The sequence below is a fragment of the Oncorhynchus mykiss genome, chromosome 17 (assembly GCF_013265735.2).
Source record: "Oncorhynchus mykiss isolate Arlee chromosome 17, USDA_OmykA_1.1, whole genome shotgun sequence".
Taxonomy (NCBI): domain Eukaryota; kingdom Metazoa; phylum Chordata; class Actinopteri; order Salmoniformes; family Salmonidae; genus Oncorhynchus; species Oncorhynchus mykiss.
The window spans coordinates 31,567,072-31,586,387 of record NC_048581.1 but is presented as its reverse complement, the minus strand read 5'-3'; the positions used below and the strand labels follow the sequence as shown (position 1 = coordinate 31,586,387).

Below are 19,316 nucleotides of genomic sequence, written 5' to 3'. Positions count from 1 at the left end.
GGGCAAACCGGAGGAGTCCGAGCCTTCCACTTCCACGGATGATGACAGTTCTCTGGGTGGACAAGAACAGGTGGTCACACCTAACAATGCCGGGGAGACCTTAATATCTGGGACCCAGACAAATAACATGAACAAAAAACTAAAGATTTAAATGCTTCTTTATGGGATATGTTATGGCAGGCTGAGCCACATCAGGATAAGGGAAGAGGCTCATATCCCTGATACGCGTAACTACCACCCATAATATTGCGTTACGTGGGACCACCGACAGGCTGAACGAGCCAAATAATGGGAACTTTCTGAAGTTTGTGGAAATGCTGGGTCTCTTTGATTTCAGGACCATGAACAGCTACAAAGACAAAAAAACATCGCTGACTGCAATACAGCACCACAGCAGAGGAGAGAGGCCACTCTAGGTAGACCATGAAATGCTGAAAATGATGTAAATTAACAAAATTCGTTAAAGCTGGGTCAGACAGAAAACTTATTTTACACTGCTCCAGCGAAACGAGGCCCCGCCATGCATTTATGAAAACACTTGTTTCCAAAGCTTAAATGATCTCACTCTTCTACAGGAATATTAAATTGTTAAATGTGCAAAAAAATATATTTTTATTGTAACAATTGTGGGGTTGTGCCATGTGTTATAACAAGTGTCATTGTTAGTAAGAAACAGTTTCCTACTATAGGCAGCATAATGATTGCAACATTAAAGTCAAATTAAAGCAAAAAAAAAAAATTCTGCCCAGTAAGGGACCTCCTATATTTGCACACAGCGCCAACAATTTTTATGGGCCTAATCTTAGAATTGGACCCTATGACATCTCTCAAATACAAGTTTTAGCAGTGGCTTTAAAATGCTCCCATAATTTCTCCCCCAGATTATTCATGCCAAAAACATGGCATTTAAATTGAAAAAATATATAATCAACACTTTATTCCATTTCTAAATTGATAACTTTCAGGCATAAGTTTTTATAGGCATAAAATACATCATGACCCACAGATTGATTTATGTATTACAATGTAAAATGGTGATAACGGTCAACCCTGGTTTTGGTAGTTGACTGCCAACGCCACCTGTCGTTAACACCATGCCGTTGGTGACACGAGCCTGAGATTTAAAGTTGAACTGCTCATCAGTGGGGTCAGTCCGAGTGAGCCCAAGGAAGAAGTACACAAAAAACACAAAGACAAGACATGGCGTGTCAAAAAAAACTGTTTAATTAAATTACAGAATGCATCAACTACAGAGGACTTCTGGACATACGGGTCTTTGCAAACAGCCAGTCCTATGATTCCTTGTGGCACAAGCATGTGCAGTAACACACTGCTATATTGACAAATCTTCTCATAACTCCTTATCGGGTGTTCACCTGCAAGACAAGGGTAAAATATTATTACCATATAAAGGACAATTTAAGTGAAAGGGGGGGGAGCTTTCAATAATTACAGCAATGTGTGTTTTTTCTGCTGTTCTGTTCCATACTAAAAAAAAGGCATACAAGATATAATGCAGGTTGAATGAGATAGATCTGGTGGAGATCTCCACCAGTGGCACCAGAGGGTGGTCTGGTCTCTTACCACGTCATCAATTTTAAGGATGCTGCGGACCGTCTCGGTGGCGAGGGTCAGAGCGCTGACAGACACCAGCAGAGGCTGCACCACCAGCTCCTCTAGAATGTTGGAGATACCGCCCTGAGAGAGGAATGGGGAGATCATTACCCCAGGGGTGTTTAACCAGATGTGAAACATTTCAAACGATGCAGATGTAATTAGAGGAGACGAGTCAAATCTCCATTCTACATGATAAACAATCCCATATCTGGTATGCAACTGCAGTAATGTAAATCTGAACGACACTCAAAAATGAAGGTTCTGTATCGAGCTGGTGAATGGCTGGGCCACAAGAGACTACAGTCAATGAATAGGCAAATAAGTTTACTGCGAGCACACCAGGACAATGAGGTGTTGTCAAGGCGTGCCTCTAGCCTCAGGAGAGTCACATTTGTTTGAAATCTGAAGGTTCTCAGGATGCAACGTTGAACAAACTATGGCAGGGTGAAAATAAGCATAAAACAAAACAGAATCCAGGAGTGTGGCAGGGCCGTACCTTGCGGACATTGATCCCGGCAGTCTTCTCGCCTTGGGCGTGCCTATTGCGGAGCTCTGTGACAGTGGAGATTGGGTTGAGGCCAGCGTTCTCGGCCAGTGTGGACGGAACAACCTCCAGAGCGTCTGCGTAGGCCCTCACGCAGTACGCTTCCATGCCTGGCAGCGTGCGGGAGTACTCAGCCAGACGCAAGGCCAACTCGATCTCAGGGGCGCCGCCACCGGCGATCAGAGCCCTGGGAGGGAGAGAAAGTCAAGGTATAGAGATTAAACAAAAGTGTCCCCCCCCCCCCATTCTGATAAACTGGTGAACGCAAATAGGCCACGATAAGTGGTTGGTATAGTCGGAGTCGATCGTTTTTGGTTTATTGTCAAAGCTTGAGGCTATAGCGCTAACATATACTACATTTTCAGATCAGATTGAATGAAGGATATGGGGATGGAGATGAACCCCACTGATAGAAGTTAACCAAACAAGGAATTTAATGAATGCATAGAAAATGGTTATTAGCAAATGACTAAGCTGGTATATACTTTGGTGCCCACTTCTCTTGGTGCCCACTTCTCTCTTTCGTCTGTAATAAAAAGGAATTAGACCTGATCAAACTGGATGATATCAAAACAGAAATATCTATGGTTGGTTTCAAGATCTATTGGGATCGAACAAGATCTGTTAAACTCTTTAAAAAAGGTGCACATCCGTCACAGCTATTTTAGGCGTAGTTGTAGTCTTTCAGAGGAGTATGTTCCTCTCAACAGGTCCAGAGCCAGGGGTGAAGCCACTGACCCAGGTTGAAGAGAGGGTTTCTCTGTCCCCCGGAAATGGCCACTTGTGACATGGACAGCCACGAGTGGGCAAAGCTTGAAGGGACTGGTGCTTACTTTTCTATGTAATAATTCCACATACGTCACTGCATGCATCTACAGAGGCAAGTGTTGCTCAGACAGCAGACCAGAGCGGCTGCAGTAACGCACCTCTTCTTCACCAGGCAGCGGATGACACACAGAGCGTCGTGGATGGAGCGCTCCGCCTCCTCGATCACCAGCTTGTTGGAGCCGCGCACCACGATGCTCACCGTCTTACCGGGGTTGGTGCAGCCTGTGATCTATGGAGAGAAAGAGGCCAGAGAGAAACAGCATGAATTCACTTTCAATTGGAAATTGAAACCAGACACATGCCAAAGTTATGAAACATGCCGACCAGACCAGGACACGCAGGTTGAACTATCAAAACAAACTCTGAACCAACTATATTCATTTGGGGACAGGTCAAAAAGCATTAAACAATTGTCAATTTAGCTAACATGTCCTGGGATAAACATTTGGTTGTAATTTATCTGAAATGCACAAGGTCCTCTACTACGACAATTAATCCACAGATAAAAGTGTAAACAGAGTTGGTTTCTAGTAATCTCTCCTCCTTCAGGCTTCTTCTTTGGACTTTGTGGCAGTTAGCAACCAACTTTAGCTGCATTACCACCACTAACTGGACTGGAGTGTGGACCTCAGTTCATCTTTGTCACCCACGTGGGTATATACCCCTATAAACCAATGAGAAAGGAGAGGTGGGACTTGCAGGGTCTCAAATAGAAAAAAGTTATATTTTAGCGCAAGCATTGTGAGTGCAATGACTGACTAGCATGTGCGTGAGCGTTGCAAAATACATTTACACACGACGCGAGGTCAGCATGTTAGAATAAGCTTTTCTAAAACATTCAATCGTTATTACATTGAACATTTTGAGCAAATAATTTTCATTCAAGGTTGGAACACACTTAGTGACCATTTTAGGGATTGCATGTAGCCTGTTTGATGACCATTTAGTTCCAAGGGTATTATCATTAGGATAAAACATGGGTATTTTGACACGAGTCTTTCTTCCACATGCATAGTTGTGATGGAAGCATGAAAGCAGTCCCGTATCTAAGCCTGGGAGATTACTTGAACCAAACTGCGATTAGTTTAAGTGAATTTGCATACCTTGACTAGCTTGCCAGAGCCATCGAGGCTGACCTCCTCTGCCAGCTCGGCGGTGCCCATCATCTCAGGAAGGAACTGATCAATGTGGGCGATGGGCTTGGTGCCGATAGTCTGTAGGTGTGCAAGGTTAGCTCAGCATCAGTCAGCCAGCATTTGGCTGTTACAGAACATGAACAACAAAGTAAAAGCCAATCAAACATTATTTTTTGTTTTACCTTGCAGATGAACTCAATGTCCTCCCTCTCGATCTCCTTGACCACCATGATCTTCATCTTGTTCAGGAAGTGGAGGGCCAGATCGCTCAGAGCATCTCTGAAAAAAGTAAGGTCTACTTTTTAACCATGTCTACATCCGCACATCACCCAGTGATCAAATCAACAGAGAAGCAGACAGAGGTCCACCTACGGGAAGAGTCTAACATACAGTGGAACACCTAGCAATTATGCTAATGCTTGCCCTTCTATTGAATACATTTCTAGATATTGTGAGTGATTGGACAAAGTGAATTGATCACATTACAGTGACGTGAAATAATGACATGACAGTGACAATGTGACAGTAATGCATCAGGTGTTACCTGAGGATGGACTTCTGGATGAGCAGGACGTTGCAGCCCGCCTTCTTGATCTGTTTGACGAGGTTGAGGATGTAGGCGCGCTCCTCGCGCAGCACGCGGTCCATCTGGGCATAGTCTGACACTACTATCTGGTTGTCCATCTGGATACAACACGCAAGAAACGCAAAAAAAAAAAAAGTACATTGAGATGGAACAAAACAATTAAGAAAATTAGAAGATTGAGGGGTGATAAAAAGGTAACATAAAATACTTGTCGTAGTCCATAACGTCAAGGATATTGACTGACAAACATGGAAGCCAATTTCAACGAGACAGTCAGTGATTGGGATGACTTACGTCGGTTTTGGGCGGGGACAAGCAGAACTGGATGAGGGCGATCTTGGCCTTCTCCACACGGGACACGCCGGAGTTGACCACCTTCTGGGTCAACACTAAGCCATCCACCAGCTCACAGTCATCAATGGTCCCACTGCAGAGAAACACCCAGTACATTATTATGGGTGGAACATCTGTCTAAGGGCAGCAGTGTCTACCTGGCTGAGTAATTAACAAGAAAGCATGACAAAATAATTTGTCGATTGAGATCAGTGGATTGTGTGTCTATTCATACACAAGCCATTGATAAACACTCAAGTAGGACATCAGTGTGGTTGTGTTGCTGATTACACAACTATGTTTTTGATGTGATAAGATTGTCAGAAGGTGACTGGCAGGGAAAGCAAAGTGGAGCCATTCTGCTAATTGACCGCCTGAGATTGATCTGGCACATCAGACATGTCCACGTCCCCACAGAGAGAGAACTGGGGAGTGAAAATGTGCCTAGCCAAACTGAAATTAACTGTTGGAAGCTGTCAGAAGCTTCAGGGAAGGGATGGTAACGGTATGACACTGCTAATACATTAGTAACCCATGGTATACTGCTGGATCATGTTTTCATTAGGCACTAAATGGCAGAAAAGGAACTGCATAAGGGGAGGGACTAACTGGACTTTATCAATAAGAAAAGCTAATTTTCCATTGCTAAACATATTAACATTTCCTGTTGCGTGCCCTAATGAACATGACCCAGAAGTCAATACTGTTTGTAATCCTAACATTTACATTTTGGTCATTTAGCAGACGCCCTTATCCAGAGCAATTTACAGTAGTGAGTGCATAATCTGGAGCCACCACCCTTCCCCTCCCTCCTCACCCCAGCTTCTTGACAATGTGGATATCGTGCAGGTCCACGCCGGTGGCGGTGGCCGGGTCGATGACGCGCATCACGGCGTCCACGCTCATGGGCGCTAGCAGGCTGGAGTACTGCGACACCACCTTGGAGCACAGAGAGGTGGTGGCACTGTTCAGCAGTGTCTCGCGGTCGCTCAGGAGCACCGGCTGGCTCATGCCCGTCAGCACCTCCACGCCCTTATCCACCGCCTTCTGGAACGACTCAGAGATTGTGGTGGGGTGGATTCCTGGTGGAGAAGGAGAGGACAGGCAGTTTGTATTAAAGCTTTCGGATGCAGGGACTCCGTTAGATTAGAACTGATTCTGGCCTAGGAGTTTATAGTGTAAACCAGTTGTCACCAAGCCTGGTCCTGGGAGAACATCAAGGGTGCTGTTCAGGCTTTTGCCACAGCCTGGCATTTATTTTTTTAAACTAAGTTTGCAAGACGGGTGGGATTTGTCCTTCTAATAACTATTCCATTGGTTCCTCATCATTTACCCTTCTGAAGCAACTTGGCGCATGCGTCAAGCAGGGCACCAGCAATCACCACCACTGAAGTTGTGCCGTCGCCAGCCTCAATATCCTGGGCTTTGGACAGCTCCACCATCTGAAAGACAAACATAGCTTCAGACTCCTGATATTGGTGATCTTTCAAAGGGACATAGACGCTAGAAAGGAACATTTGAATTATCACTCAAAATGACAGTGCCTTGCCAGATGTTAGAGCAGTAATTTAACATTTCAACAAAAAATGCCACAACAATTGTTGATGACAGTGCAGAAACTTGGGAACATATCCCCAGAGCCCTCATCTTCAACCTTACCATCTTGGCTGCAGGGTGCAGCACCTGCATTTGTTTCAGGATGGTGGCCCCGTCGTTGGTGATGGTCACATCACCCTTCCCATCCTGAATCTGAAAGAATCAATTCCTCTTTAAGTTACAAACAAAATGACCAAACCTTGAGAGATGGTGAAGAGAAGTCAAGAGTGCCGATGTAAATAACTACATTTAATTACCATTTTGTCCATGCCCTTAGGGCCAAGGCTGGTTCTGATGCATTCAGCGACAGCTGTCAAAACAAAACAATGTTTACTGCTTGACTACTGAGGGGGACAAGACGACTCCAACATACTCCATTGGTTAAAGAGTACATAAATGGATGCTCATGACATCAGGACAGTTGATTTTGTCAATTGTTGGTCCTAACAAAGCTAGGGTACAATAATGATCTGGTCACTGTTGCTAGTTAGCTAGATTGCGCACTAATGCCAATGTTCTTTAGAACCTTCATGCATCCTTCATGATTTGCTCTGTAACAGATTCTAGCTTGCTAACTGGGTACCAACTTGTGGCTAACGGTGGCCCTGCCCAGATTGAGCCAGCAGTAGCATCCATTCATTCGCAAAGGGAGTGTCGCAGCAGCCGTCTGGGGCAAACACAGGCGTCAGGGGTAGGTATTTATTTGTCCAACAATGAAATACGAATACTGTATTTGTAGTTTACCCTTTCCTGCGGAGATGTTACTAAAACGAATCTGCGCTGGCTTGTCACGGTCCACATATGCCCCTCGTCCTTTGTTTTTCATCCCACCACTTGGCATCTTCGGTCCAGCCATTGCTTCAGGCATCCTTACTTATTTTCTTCGGAATATGTTACTAAAATACTTTTGATGGGGACAGATGTAACCAAAAACACAGAAAGGGCTGCTTGACTTCAGATGGGTCCAGATTCGAATTTATCTCTCGTTCCTTCCAGAAGCTTCCAGAGCCACCGATTACGACCCTAGTAGAAAAAGGACCCTCCTGTCAACTTCGAAGGCGCCTTGATATGACGTGTTTAGCTGTCTGATAATTTGCCATGCGGGTTTATATGTGGGATGAGACTAGGCTAGTAGAGCACTGTGCGCATCAAACTATTTTTTGGGGGGTACATTTTAACGAATTAATATGTATATACAGTCATGTAAATGTACTGATAGAGATATTGTATACATTGAAGGGACCTGTGGTGTTGATCAAAATGATTAAATCCATCCTCATCAACAGATGAATCTATCTAATTTGACTAGTTGTGTCTACCTCTGATGAAGTCTTGTTCCTGTAACGTTAGCTGCATGCTGAGAAACCAAATGACTGAACCACAGAATTTTCTAAACTATCTTTGACTGAACTGTGTTCTCGCTCTACATAAACATTTGATTGTCTTGCAAATGCTGTAATTCATTTGACATTCAAGGTAGGTTTATGACTTGTTTTTTGCTTCGCAAGCTTGTGCTTATTTGTATTCTCAGATAAAGCTATAGCTATTTTAGAAACTACAGTAGCGAGCTAGCTGTATTGGCTAGCTGCACATCATAACATGAAATGCATCAACATCCACACAGCGCTGCGAGTGTGACCTAGTAATGTGTACACAGATCTCAGAGCAAGCAGCCTTGTCCAGTATTGTACAGTAGTACACATTACATTTTACTTCTGGGTTAACAGAGATTATAGCCCCCCATAACTATATTTGTAGTGCAAAGTGTGCTTGCAAGCTTAGCTTCAGCTACCAATGATTGTAACCTCACCATACAGTGTGTGATATGTTATGAGCATGGTGATGTGCATATGATATTACTCTGAGAATATTTACAGTAGTACTGATTCTACAGACATAACTGTACATTCAAATTTCTTACTGATCTCATTAATCTATGATCTCTGTCCATTTTACAGCAGTATTATGTTGCCCTTGAAGGAGAAAGATAGACCAATAGTGAAGAAGCTGCTGGAAGCAGGATGCTGCGCCCGCTGTGTCCTGAGGTTCTGCTGCTTGGGTGTGCAGTCGGCCTACCGCCAGTCTTATGAGGCCAGTGCTCTTGCTGCATTGTATTGTCTTTGCACTTAAAGCAGGGACAGACATACAGACATTTCAGAGATACAAGTGCAAAGACAATTAAGTAGCTCCAACATTCTTCTTTGTAGGTAGCCTTGGTGTGCTCCTTTAGAAGAATTGTGCCCATGATCTAACTTGCTGTCATATATTTGGTGAACTGAACTGCTGGCAGACATTTTAATATATTTTCTGTTGCTGAATAATGTTCTTCTGTTTGTCATGCTCAGGATACAGCAAGGGAACTTTGTGCTTTCGTCAGTGATAAAGAGAATAACGGATCCCAAGATGCAGCCGTGCTGGAGCAGCACAAAGAAGACCCCCCTAGTAAAAAAATGAAGATGGATGCCGCAGAGACGGACGTCCAATCAGAAGGCGACTCTGCTGTGGTTGCCACGGTGATGGAGGAAGGCGACGCCGAGCCAGCGGACTCTGACGTGTGTGTGGTGTGCCTGGGAGTTCTACAGCAGTTCTGTGATGAAGCCTATGCCATAAAGGTGTGTTTGGTCACTATTAATCCTATTGCATTAGGAGCCAATGTTGTTTTACACCTATGACTATGTACGTCTTTAGGTGTGTCCCAAATGACACCCTGGTCAAAAGTAGTGCACTATATAGATAATAGGTTACCATTTTAGGACACAACATGAAGATTAAAATGTAATGAAAGACCTTAGTACCTGCCTAGTGATCAAATACCCCATCATCATCAATCAATGTTCCAGGCTACCAGAATATGCCTCAAATACCACAGCTTGAGGCCAGGACCAACACTGGAATTTGGGGGGGGGGATTCATGAAACTGTTTTTTTGTGTGTGTGCAGATATCGGAGGTGGTGAAGGCCAAAAACTACCAGTTTGACACGATGGTACTGTCCGTCTCTCTACCGGCCCAGCTGTCTGTCAGAGAGGTCAGTGGTTACATTGTAGGCCTTGGCTGATAACTGATGTACCGCAATTGTCTACCTATCAGCTTACAGTATATCCAAATGGTTTGTCTCAAAACAACTTCCATTCAATAGAAAAGCATGATTATTTCAACCTCAGTTGATTCTGTCATAGCTACTCTGTCAGTCTAGCCTGGACCCGAGTCGTTCTATACAGGGTGATGTGTGGCAGTGCGAGACTTCGATACAGTCAATAATGCAGTATCATGTCCCTGGGTTGGCAATTAGAGAGCATAGTTACCTCAAAGTTAGTGTTACTGCGTCTGTCTACTCCAGAGTAGACTGAAGTGCAAATGCAAGAGCCATTGTTTCTACAGATGTAGCACTCCCATTAGGGTGTGCATGATGGATGCTTGTAAACAGACAGGAGGTTACTCATTTCTGAACATGTACCCTCCTCTCTCTCTGCCACACTCCTACAGCACTCTTGTTGGCTGCATGTAAAGAAGGAAGTGAGGTAAGTTCGCTACACCAGAGTGGCATCCATCTATCTAGCCTAATTTCTGTCCGTTCAAGAAATCATTCTAATCTCAAAGTATCATCACATTGAAATATTACAGTGTTCTATACTATATTATGACCACACATCTTTCACGTTACCTTTTATAACGTCATGTCTTAACCCGTAAGAGTCTAAGTGAGGGGAGGGCGGGGTTCTACTAAGCTATATGGAATTGTTTTAAGAAGGTCATACCAACGATCATTTAGCTATTTGATTTTGAATTGTAAGACCCCTGGAACTATCCCAAAAATATACACTGCTCAAAAAAATAAAGGGAACACTTAAACAACACAATGTAACTCCAAGTCAATCACACTTCTGTGAAATCAAACTGTCCACTTAGGAAGCAACACTGATTGACAATAAATTTCACATGCTGTTGTGCAAATGGAATAGACAACAGGTGGAAATTATAGACAATTAGCAAGACACCCCCAATAAAGGAGTGGTTCTGCAGGTGGTGACCACAGACCACTTCTCAGTTCCTATGCTTCCTGGCTGATGATTTGGTCACTTTTGAATGCTGGCGGTGCTTTCACTCTAGTGGTAGCATGAGACGGAGTCTACAACCCACACAAGTGGCTCAGGTAGTGCAGCTCATCCAGGATGGCACATCAATGCGAGCTGTGGCAAGAAGGTTTGCTGTGTCTGTCAGCGTAGTGTCCAGAGCATGGATGTGCTACCAGGAGACAGGCCAGTACATCAGGAGACGTGGAGGAGGCCAACAACCCAGCAACAGGACCGCTACCTCCGCCTTTGTGCAAGGAGGAGCAGGAGGAGCACTGCCAGAGCCCTGCAAAATTACCTCCAGCAGGCCACAAATGTGCATGTGTCTGCTCAAACGGTCAAAAACAGACTCCATGAGGGTGGTATGAGGGCCCGACGTCCACAGGTGGGGGTTGTGCTTACAGCCCAACACCGTGCAGGACGTTTGGCATTTGCCAGAGAACACCAAGATTGGCAAATTCGCCACCGACGCCCTGTGCTCTTCACAGATGAAAGCAGGTTCACACTGAGCACGTGACAGAGTCTGGAGACGCCGTGGAGAACATTCTGCTGCCTGCAACATCCTCCAGCATGACCGGTTTGGCGGTGGGTCAGTCATGGTGTGGGGTGGCACTTCATTGGGGGGCCGCACAGCCCTCCATGTGCTCGCCAGAGGTAGCCTGACTGCCATTAGGTACCGAGATGAGCTCCTCAGACCCCTTGTGAGACCATATGCTGGTGCGGTTGGCCCCGGATTCCTCCTAATGCAAGACAATGCTAGACCTCATGTGGCTGGAGTGTGTTAGCAGTTCCTGCAAGAGGAAGGCATTGATGCTATGGACTGGCCTGCCCATTCCCCAGACCTGAATCCAATTGAGCACATCTGGGACATCATGTCTCGCTCCATCCACCCATGCCACGTTGCACCACAGACTGTCCAGGAGTTGGCGGATGCTTTAGTCCAGGTCTGGGAGGAGATCCCTCAGGAGACCACCTCATCAGGAGCATGCCCAGGCGTTGTAGGGAGGTCATACAGGCACGTGGAGGCCACACACACTACAGAGCCTCATTTTGACTTGTTTTAAGGACATTACATCAAAGTTGGATCAGCCTGTAGTGTGGTTTTCCACTTTCATTTTGAGTGTGACTCCAAATCCAGACCTCCATGGGTTGATAAATTTGATTTCCATTGATCATTTTTGTGTGATTTTGTTGTCAGCACATTCAACTATGTAAAGAAAAAAGTATTTAATAAGAATATTTCATTCATTCAGATCTAGGATGTGTTATTTTAGTGTTCCCTTTATTTTTTTGAGCAGTGTATTTAAAAAATGTAATAAATGAAAAATGCTATCTGGCCTTACTGCTATTAGCCCATACAAACGCATTGAATAACAGATTCACTACATGGAACAACAGATAGTTCCCCCCAAAAGAAATCTAAAGGAAGTTTGTTCTGTAGTGTCTGTCCAATATCTGAGAGATATAAGAAAGATCAAGAAACATTTGTTGTTATTTTTTGCACTAAACAGTCTCCATATATACTTCCATTCATTTTTTTAACTTGTACGGGGGGAGGACCATCCGACAAGTCTTGTGAGGCCTCTGGACGTCCTAGAGCAAAACAACCGACATGTACGTGTTCCTGAGAGTCTCGCCCATATTATTTTGGCCTGGACCCTTTATTTCTGACACGGAGCCCCGCCGATCCATCACGACTGGTCTGCCGACGTAATCGTCTGATGTGGTTTCAACAGGCTTTTCCGTTGCGATGTCACCGACGACCCATCTGCTATCCCCGGCCCGCTAGCTTTCTGAACGCCGTGCCTCCCGCTCGCCTAGCATAGTAGCGACTATCGAATGGCTCCCGGACTCACCTATAGCTGCTCATTGGACCCTATGATCACTCGGCTACACGTGCCTCTCTCTAATGTCAATATGCCCCCTACTGTACTCACATCCTACCATACCCTTGTCTGTTCATTATGCCCTGAATCTATTCTACCACGCCCAGAAATCTGCTCCTTTTACTCTCTGTTCCCAACTCACTAGATGACCAGTTCTTATAGCCTTTAGCTGTACCCTTATCTTACTCCTCCTCTGCTCCTCTGGTGATGTAGAGGTTAACCCAGGCCCTGTAGCCCCCAGCATCACACCTATTTCCCAGGCGCCCTCATTTGTTGACTTCTGTAACCATAAAAGCCTTGGTTTCATGCATCTTAACATCAGACGCCTCCTCCCTAAATGTGTTTTATTCACTGCTTTAGCACACTCCGCCAACCCTGATGTCCTAGCCGTGTCTGAATCCTGGCTTAGGAAGGCCACCAAAAATTCTGAAATTTCCAACGACAACTACAACATTTTCCATCAAGATAGACCTGCCAAAGGGGGCGGAGTTGCAATCTACTGCAGCGATAGCCTGCAGAGTTCTGTCATACTATCCAGGTCTGTGCCCAAACAGTTCGACCTTCTACTTTTAAAAATCCACCTTTCCAGAAATAAGTCTCTCACTGTTGCCGCTTGTTATAGACCCCCTTCAGCCCCCAAGCTGTGCCCTGGACACTATATGTGAATTGATTGTCCCCCATCTATCTTCAGAGTTCGTACTGTTAGGTGACCTAAACTGGGACATGTTTAGCACCCCGGCCATCCTACAATCTAAGCTAGATGCCCTCAATCTCACACAAATTATCAAGGAATCTACCAGGTACAACTTTAAATCTATATCCATGGGCACCCTCATAGATATCATCCTGACCAACTTGCCCTCTAAATACACCTCTGCTTTCTTCAACCAGCGATCACTGCCTCATTGCCTGCGTCCGTAATGGGTCTGCGCTCAAACAACCACCCCTCATCACTGTCAAACGCCTCCCTAAAACACTTCAGCGAGCAGGCCTTTCTTATCGACCTGGCCCGGGTATCCTGGAAGGATATTGACCTCATCCAGTTAGTAGAGGATGCCTGGTTGTTCTTTAAAAGTGCTTTTCTCACCATCTTAAATAAGCATGCCCCGTACAAAAGAAATTGAACTAAGAACAGATATCTGTTCTTAGTTCAATGGTTCAATGGCCCTTGGTTCACTCCAGACTTGACTCCCCTTGACCAGCACAAAAAACATCCTGTGGTGTTCTGCATTAGCATCGAATAGCCCCCGCGATATGCAACTTTTCAGGGAAGTCAGGAACCAGCAAGCCGTGCCTTCCTAGGCCATCATTGAAAATAAGAATTTTATTAAGCATCTCCTATCCAAAATTAAATCTAGAATTGACTTCCTATTTCACAACAAAGCCTCCTTCACTCATGCTGCCAAACATACCCTCGTAAAACTGACTATCCTACCGATCCTTGACTTCGGCGATATCATTTACAAAATAGCCTCCAACACTCTACTCAGCAAATTGGATGTAGACAATCACAGTGCCATCCGTTTTGTCACCAAAGCCCCATATACTACCCACCACTGCTACCTGTATGCTCTCGTTGGCTCGCCCGCGCTACATATTCGTTGCCAAACCCACTGGCTCCAGGTCATCTATAAGTCTTTGCTAGGTAAAGCCCCGCCTTATCTCGGCTCACTGGTCACCATAGCAACACCCACCCGTAGCACGTGCTCCAGCAGGTATATTTCACTGGTCATCCCCAAAGCCAAAACCTACTTTGGCCGCCTTTCCTTCCAGTTGTCTGCTACCATTGACTGGAACAAATTGCAAAAATCACTGAAGCTGGAGACTTATATCTCCCTCACCTTACCGATCACTGTACCTGTACACAGCCCATCTGTAAATAGCACACCCAACTACCTCATCCCCATATTATTTATTTTTTGCACCCCAGTATCTCTACTTGCACATCATCATCTGCACATCTATCACTCCAGTGTTATGGAGTGGCCTATTTATTGCCTATGGCCTATTTATTGCCTTACCTCCCTGCTCTTCTACATTTCCACACACTGTACATAGATTTTTCTATTGCGTTATTGACTGTACCTTTGTTTATCCCATGTGTAACTCTGTGTTGTTGTTTTTGTCGCACTGCTTTGATTTATCTTGGCCCCAGGTTGCAGTGGTAAATGAGAACTTGTTCTCAACTGGCCTACCTGGTTAAATAAAGTTAAAATAAAATAAAGAATAAATAAAATTAGTGTGTAGCCCAAACTGTTTGGACGCTACAGACAGAAGTTGAAGATCTGCTGTACCGACTTCAGGGGTCGTAGAGGAACGGAGAACACCATTGTGTTCGTGAGAGTCTCATCTTTCCATAGAGTAATAAACCGTTCAGACACTACAGACAATTTTGTGAGTAGGCCGAAGTCTCATGGTCTGACAAACACTTCTCTAGTTCTGTCACCTTTCACCTCCGATGCGGAAGTGATGGATCAAGGCGCATCCAATGCAAAAAAACAGTATCTCTAGATTAAACTGACAGGGCGCGGACATCGACCTTAGGGGTTTTTAATACTTTAATTTGTTATGTTGAATTTGTTACCAAACAGGGAGAAGTCTATGTGCCTCGATATGGATGATGTCATCCAGGTGAAGGAGGCTTTCAAGTGGACCATGCAGGGTCTGGTGTCCAAAGAGCTGGGGGGCATACCTGTGGTGACCAAGGTCAGTGACCCATGACCCGGAAGTAGCCATACAGTAGCCTCACTTGCTGATGGGTCAGACACCGCTGTTGAAAAAGACTTGTCATACAGTTACGATATAATGCACTACTTGTGTCTATAGCAATAACCTGTAATGAGCTAGCCTGGTCCCAGATCTGTTTGTGGCCTTGTCAAGTCAATTGCTATTGACAAGAAAAACATGACCGGGAGTTGACATGGCGGCACAAACCGACTTGCACTCAGGCTAGTACTGTGATAAGTGTTCTCTCAGTAAACTTACCCTGGTAAAATGAAGGCAAATAGATCAAATGTAAGTGACAAAAGTATATGAATTCCTGAAGGGATTTAATTTTTATTCTGGATTTTTTTTGTTCTATTTGTATTACATTTTATTTTCCTCTTCATCCCACAGATCAATCGACAAACTGAACAGTTTGAGGTGGGCGTGGGGTTTACACACCCAGAGACAGACTCAGACTGCCACTTCCTGTAAGTCCTCCAATCGCACTACTCAGGGAATAGATAAGATGAATAGATTGACTAGACAGCTAGATGGATGGAGGGAGGGAGGGATGGATGGATGGATGGATGGACGGACTTGCGGAAGGAATGATTGACTGACTGATAGCAAAATACATGTAATATTGAATGTAATGTAGCATTTTTATGAAACTACATTCTACTTCTGATTTATTCTTGCAATCAGGGCTAGCATCTGTTCAGACTGCTTCAGACCAACTAAGAACAAACAGGTGAGTGAAAAAGCCAATTGGAGCCATGTCACGTGACATTTGAGCAAAATGGGTCTTCGGGATAAATGGTTTTGATAAGTTCTGTAAATGTCTTCGTCCAATTGCTTTTTTGTTACCAATGGCGACATACCGCTCATTCTTTGTCATTCCATATCTCTCTGTGTTACTGTCTTTTCTCTGATCTCTAGTTTATTGTCTCACAACAGAATGTCTTCACTAGAATGGCCGTGGTCAAAGCCCTCGAGAAGGTTTCTGATGAGAAGTTTCTAAAGTAAGTAATCACGTTATTCTTGCTTCACTCTTTTGAGGGAACTCACAATCTAACTACATGTATTGCTTAATGATATTTATTTTCTCTCTCTAGAAAGTTCCCCTGTCCCCCTACAAGGCCAGCAAGCAAATGCATCGCTCAAGACGTCCAGTGTCTTCACGTTTCTATATTTGTGGCGGGTAAGGTTGTTTATGACATCCCTTTTAGATGATTTGAACAAAAGGAGGGCTTTCAGATTATCAAGAGTAGGGTCCGTTCACTTTACACTTCAGGAATGTATTCTGTTGGGGGCGAATCCTAACATCCACTTAGGTAAGTCAAATTTTCACTTAGTTAGGATTAACCCTTCATGCCTTGGGATTTTAGGGTTTGAATTGACTCCTTTATGTTTGTCCCTGTGTTTTTAGGGAGGTACAACAAGTTCTCCCGCACCCTGCCCCAGACCCCCTGGGTGATTGACGGAGAGAGGAGGATGGAGTCCTCGGTGGAGGAGCTAATCGCTGCCCCCCTCCTCTCCTCTTTCCGGGCCGAGGGTGAGCATATACTGGGTGGTGTTCAGAAGGCCAAACCGTAGCAAAATGTTTTGCAACAGGAAACAAAAATATGTGTGCTTATTGGATGAGTTCAGGTAGAACTTCCTTGTTTCGCTCTGTTTCTAAATGTTTTCTCCTTACGGAACCTGGTAGGCTCTACAAATTATTACCTTGTGATAGACAGAGCATAGAGATAGGTAGATGGCCCAAAAGCCTCTTTTAGCATGGGCAGCGCCATTGAGAACTTTCACAATTTTGAAGTAGTCAACTGGTGGGACTTCCTATGGGTTAATGAAGAATCACATGATTCCATCCAGGTCATCAGAAGGGATTAGCCAATGAATTATACTCGTGAGCAAACATGCCATAGCTGCAGATGGTAGTCAATCAGCAACCTTGGCTTCATACCTGCTCACTACAGGTAGCAGTATGCACCCTTTCAGTTCTTTTGCCAATTCATAGAAGTAGAAGAAAAAGAAAATAGACTAATTCAGAAGAGATGGCCTAAATGGCACTGCCCATGCTCTCACTGATGCCATAATGGGACAGATGCAATGATCCAATGTCTATCTAAGTCAATGAGAAAGACAGATCCAAAAGAACACACTGGTGAATGAATCTGGTATCTCAAGTAATGTCTTTCTCCTCTTGTCCTTCTGGTCTTCGCAGGGTTTAATTTCTCCTCCTCAGGAAGAGAGGACGTGGATGTGCGGACACTTGGAAATGGTCAGACACACAACATACATGTATGTTCACACATCCTCAGTCCTTGTTTCCGTCAATGTGTGGTGTAACTTAGGTGTCTCCCCCTTCGCAGGTCGTCCGTTTGCACTGGAGCTGCTAAATCCTCACAGAGCCAAGTTCAATAAGGCAGAGGTCCGACAGCTGCAGGAGGTACACACACAGCGTCTCTGCAGGGTCACACACACACAGCGTCTCTACAGGGTCACACACACACACAGCGTCTCTGCAGGGTCACACACACACAGCATCTCTGCAGGGTCACACACACACACACAGCGTCTCTGCAGGGTCACACACACACAGCATCTCTGCAGGGTCACACACACACACAGCGTCTCTACAGGGTCACACACACACACAGCGTCTCTGCAGGGTCACACACACACACAGCATCTCTGCAGGGTCACACACACACACACAGTGTCTCTACAGGGTCACACACACACACAGCGTCTCTGCAGGGTCACACACACACACAGCGTCTCTGCAGGGTCACACACACACACAGCGTCTCTGCAGGGTCACACACACACACAGCGTCTCTGCAGGGTCACACACACACAGTGTCTCTTGCAGGGTCACACACACACAGCGTCTCTTGCAGGGTCACACACACAGGACTTGACCACAGCCCTATCTTTTCTTCTCACAGACCATCAACCAGTCCTCTGACAAAATCCGAGTACGAGATCTACAGATCGTAAGCAGGTGAGCGACGCAGTAGAAAAATGGGTCTCACTTCTGTCCAGAGACCTAAGAATGATGCTGACAGGTCATACTGTGTGTGTGTGTGTGTGTGTAGAGATGCTATGGGCCACATGAAGGAGGGTGAGGAGGACAAGACCAAGTCGTACACCGCCCTGATATGGACCCAGAAAGCCATCAACAAAGACGACATCACGTTCTTAGAGGAAACCAAAGTGAGTGTTAAATGCTATTTTTAAATGACATATTTGCATATAAAATCAGTGGTTAAACATCTTGGTTGTAGTTTATTTTATGGTATGTGTTCTATAATCTTTGGTTTACTCATTCAGTGTAAACAGTACCTTAAAATAAAGTTCTGCCTACCTACGGTATGTGTTGATATTCTTTGGCTTGGTTATATAGGAGTTGAAGCTAGCTCAGAAGACGCCACTAAGAGTGTTGCATCGCAGGCCGCTCGCCGTCAGAGAGCGCGTCATCCACACCATGAGTACATGCTTCCTGGACGCGCATCACTTCCACCTGAAGCTGCGCACGCAGGCAGGGACGTATCCTTTACACAGAACGAAGCGAAACAGTGCGATACACCAATAGTCATACACAAACCCACACAAGAAGGGAGGTGTTAAGGTTGAGACACATTCACAGTTATATACTTACACACACAATAACACATTAGATTGTTTTATCTTGAACAACTCACCGAATGTCTTTTACCTTAGCTGTTCCCAGTTACATCAAGGAGTTTGTCCACGGAGACTTTGGTCGCACCAAACCCAATCTGTGTGATCTGCTGAAGACTGAGACTGATATCCTAGAGCTGGACGTTGAGGTGGGTATTTTAGAAAGTTGACAATAAATGTATCTAGCTTTTTGTGGGATATTAAAATAAGACGCAGTGCACGGGGATTATTGTATTAAAAATATTGAGACACAGTTGAAAGGTGAATCATTTAAAGGGATAAAGCGATTTTACTTATTTCTATATTGGTTTCCTTAACTTGAAAGC

General features: G+C 44.8%; 2 protein-coding genes across 2 annotated transcripts in view; one reads left to right on the top strand and one right to left on the bottom strand.

The window, feature by feature from the left end:
* Positions 1-1,201: 1,201 nt before the first annotated feature.
* Positions 1,202-7,741, bottom strand: LOC110493717 (T-complex protein 1 subunit delta). The gene is made up of 13 exons (XM_021568134.2): positions 7,385-7,741; positions 6,898-6,950; positions 6,704-6,793; positions 6,378-6,486; positions 5,862-6,126; positions 5,006-5,138; positions 4,670-4,809; positions 4,308-4,404; positions 4,093-4,203; positions 3,088-3,218; positions 2,114-2,348; positions 1,585-1,698; positions 1,202-1,376 (listed from the first exon to the last, which is right to left on the bottom strand). The coding sequence occupies exons 1-13, from the start codon at positions 7,506-7,508 to the stop codon at positions 1,362-1,364; spliced, it is 1,617 nt and encodes a 538-aa protein (XP_021423809.1). The 5' UTR covers positions 7,509-7,741; the 3' UTR covers positions 1,202-1,361.
* Positions 7,742-7,840: 99 nt separating this feature from the next.
* pus10 (pseudouridine synthase 10) overlaps positions 7,841-19,316 on the top strand; it is a 13,120-nt gene continuing 1,644 nt past the window's right edge. The window contains exons 1-17 of the mRNA XM_021568130.2: positions 7,841-8,116; positions 8,599-8,731; positions 8,986-9,252; positions 9,580-9,666; positions 10,125-10,159; positions 15,189-15,303; positions 15,715-15,791; positions 16,009-16,054; positions 16,261-16,325; positions 16,419-16,504; positions 16,733-16,858; positions 17,528-17,584; positions 17,676-17,752; positions 18,255-18,310; positions 18,405-18,522; positions 18,713-18,855; positions 19,040-19,139. Of these exons, the coding sequence (XP_021423805.2) occupies positions 8,606-8,731; positions 8,986-9,252; positions 9,580-9,666; positions 10,125-10,159; positions 15,189-15,303; positions 15,715-15,791; positions 16,009-16,054; positions 16,261-16,325; positions 16,419-16,504; positions 16,733-16,858; positions 17,528-17,584; positions 17,676-17,752; positions 18,255-18,310; positions 18,405-18,522; positions 18,713-18,855; positions 19,040-19,139 (1,581 nt within the window). The 5' untranslated portion in view covers positions 7,841-8,116; positions 8,599-8,605. The remainder of the gene's footprint in view (positions 8,117-8,598; positions 8,732-8,985; positions 9,253-9,579; positions 9,667-10,124; positions 10,160-15,188; positions 15,304-15,714; positions 15,792-16,008; positions 16,055-16,260; positions 16,326-16,418; positions 16,505-16,732; positions 16,859-17,527; positions 17,585-17,675; positions 17,753-18,254; positions 18,311-18,404; positions 18,523-18,712; positions 18,856-19,039; positions 19,140-19,316) is intronic.

Excerpts from the sequence above, each read along its gene's own strand:
- LOC110493717 (XM_021568134.2), bottom strand. The coding sequence starts at position 7,508 with ATGCCTGAAGCAATGGCTGGACCGAAGATGCCAAGTGGTGGGATGAAA. Across the intron at positions 6,127-6,377 it reads CGCCAAGTTGCTTCAGAAGG|GAATCCACCCCACCACAATC; the intron begins GTAAATGATGAG and ends CTTCTCCACCAG. Across the intron at positions 2,349-3,087 it reads CGCTGCCTGGTGAAGAAGAG|GGCTCTGATCGCCGGTGGCG; the intron begins GTGCGTTACTGC and ends TCTCCCTCCCAG.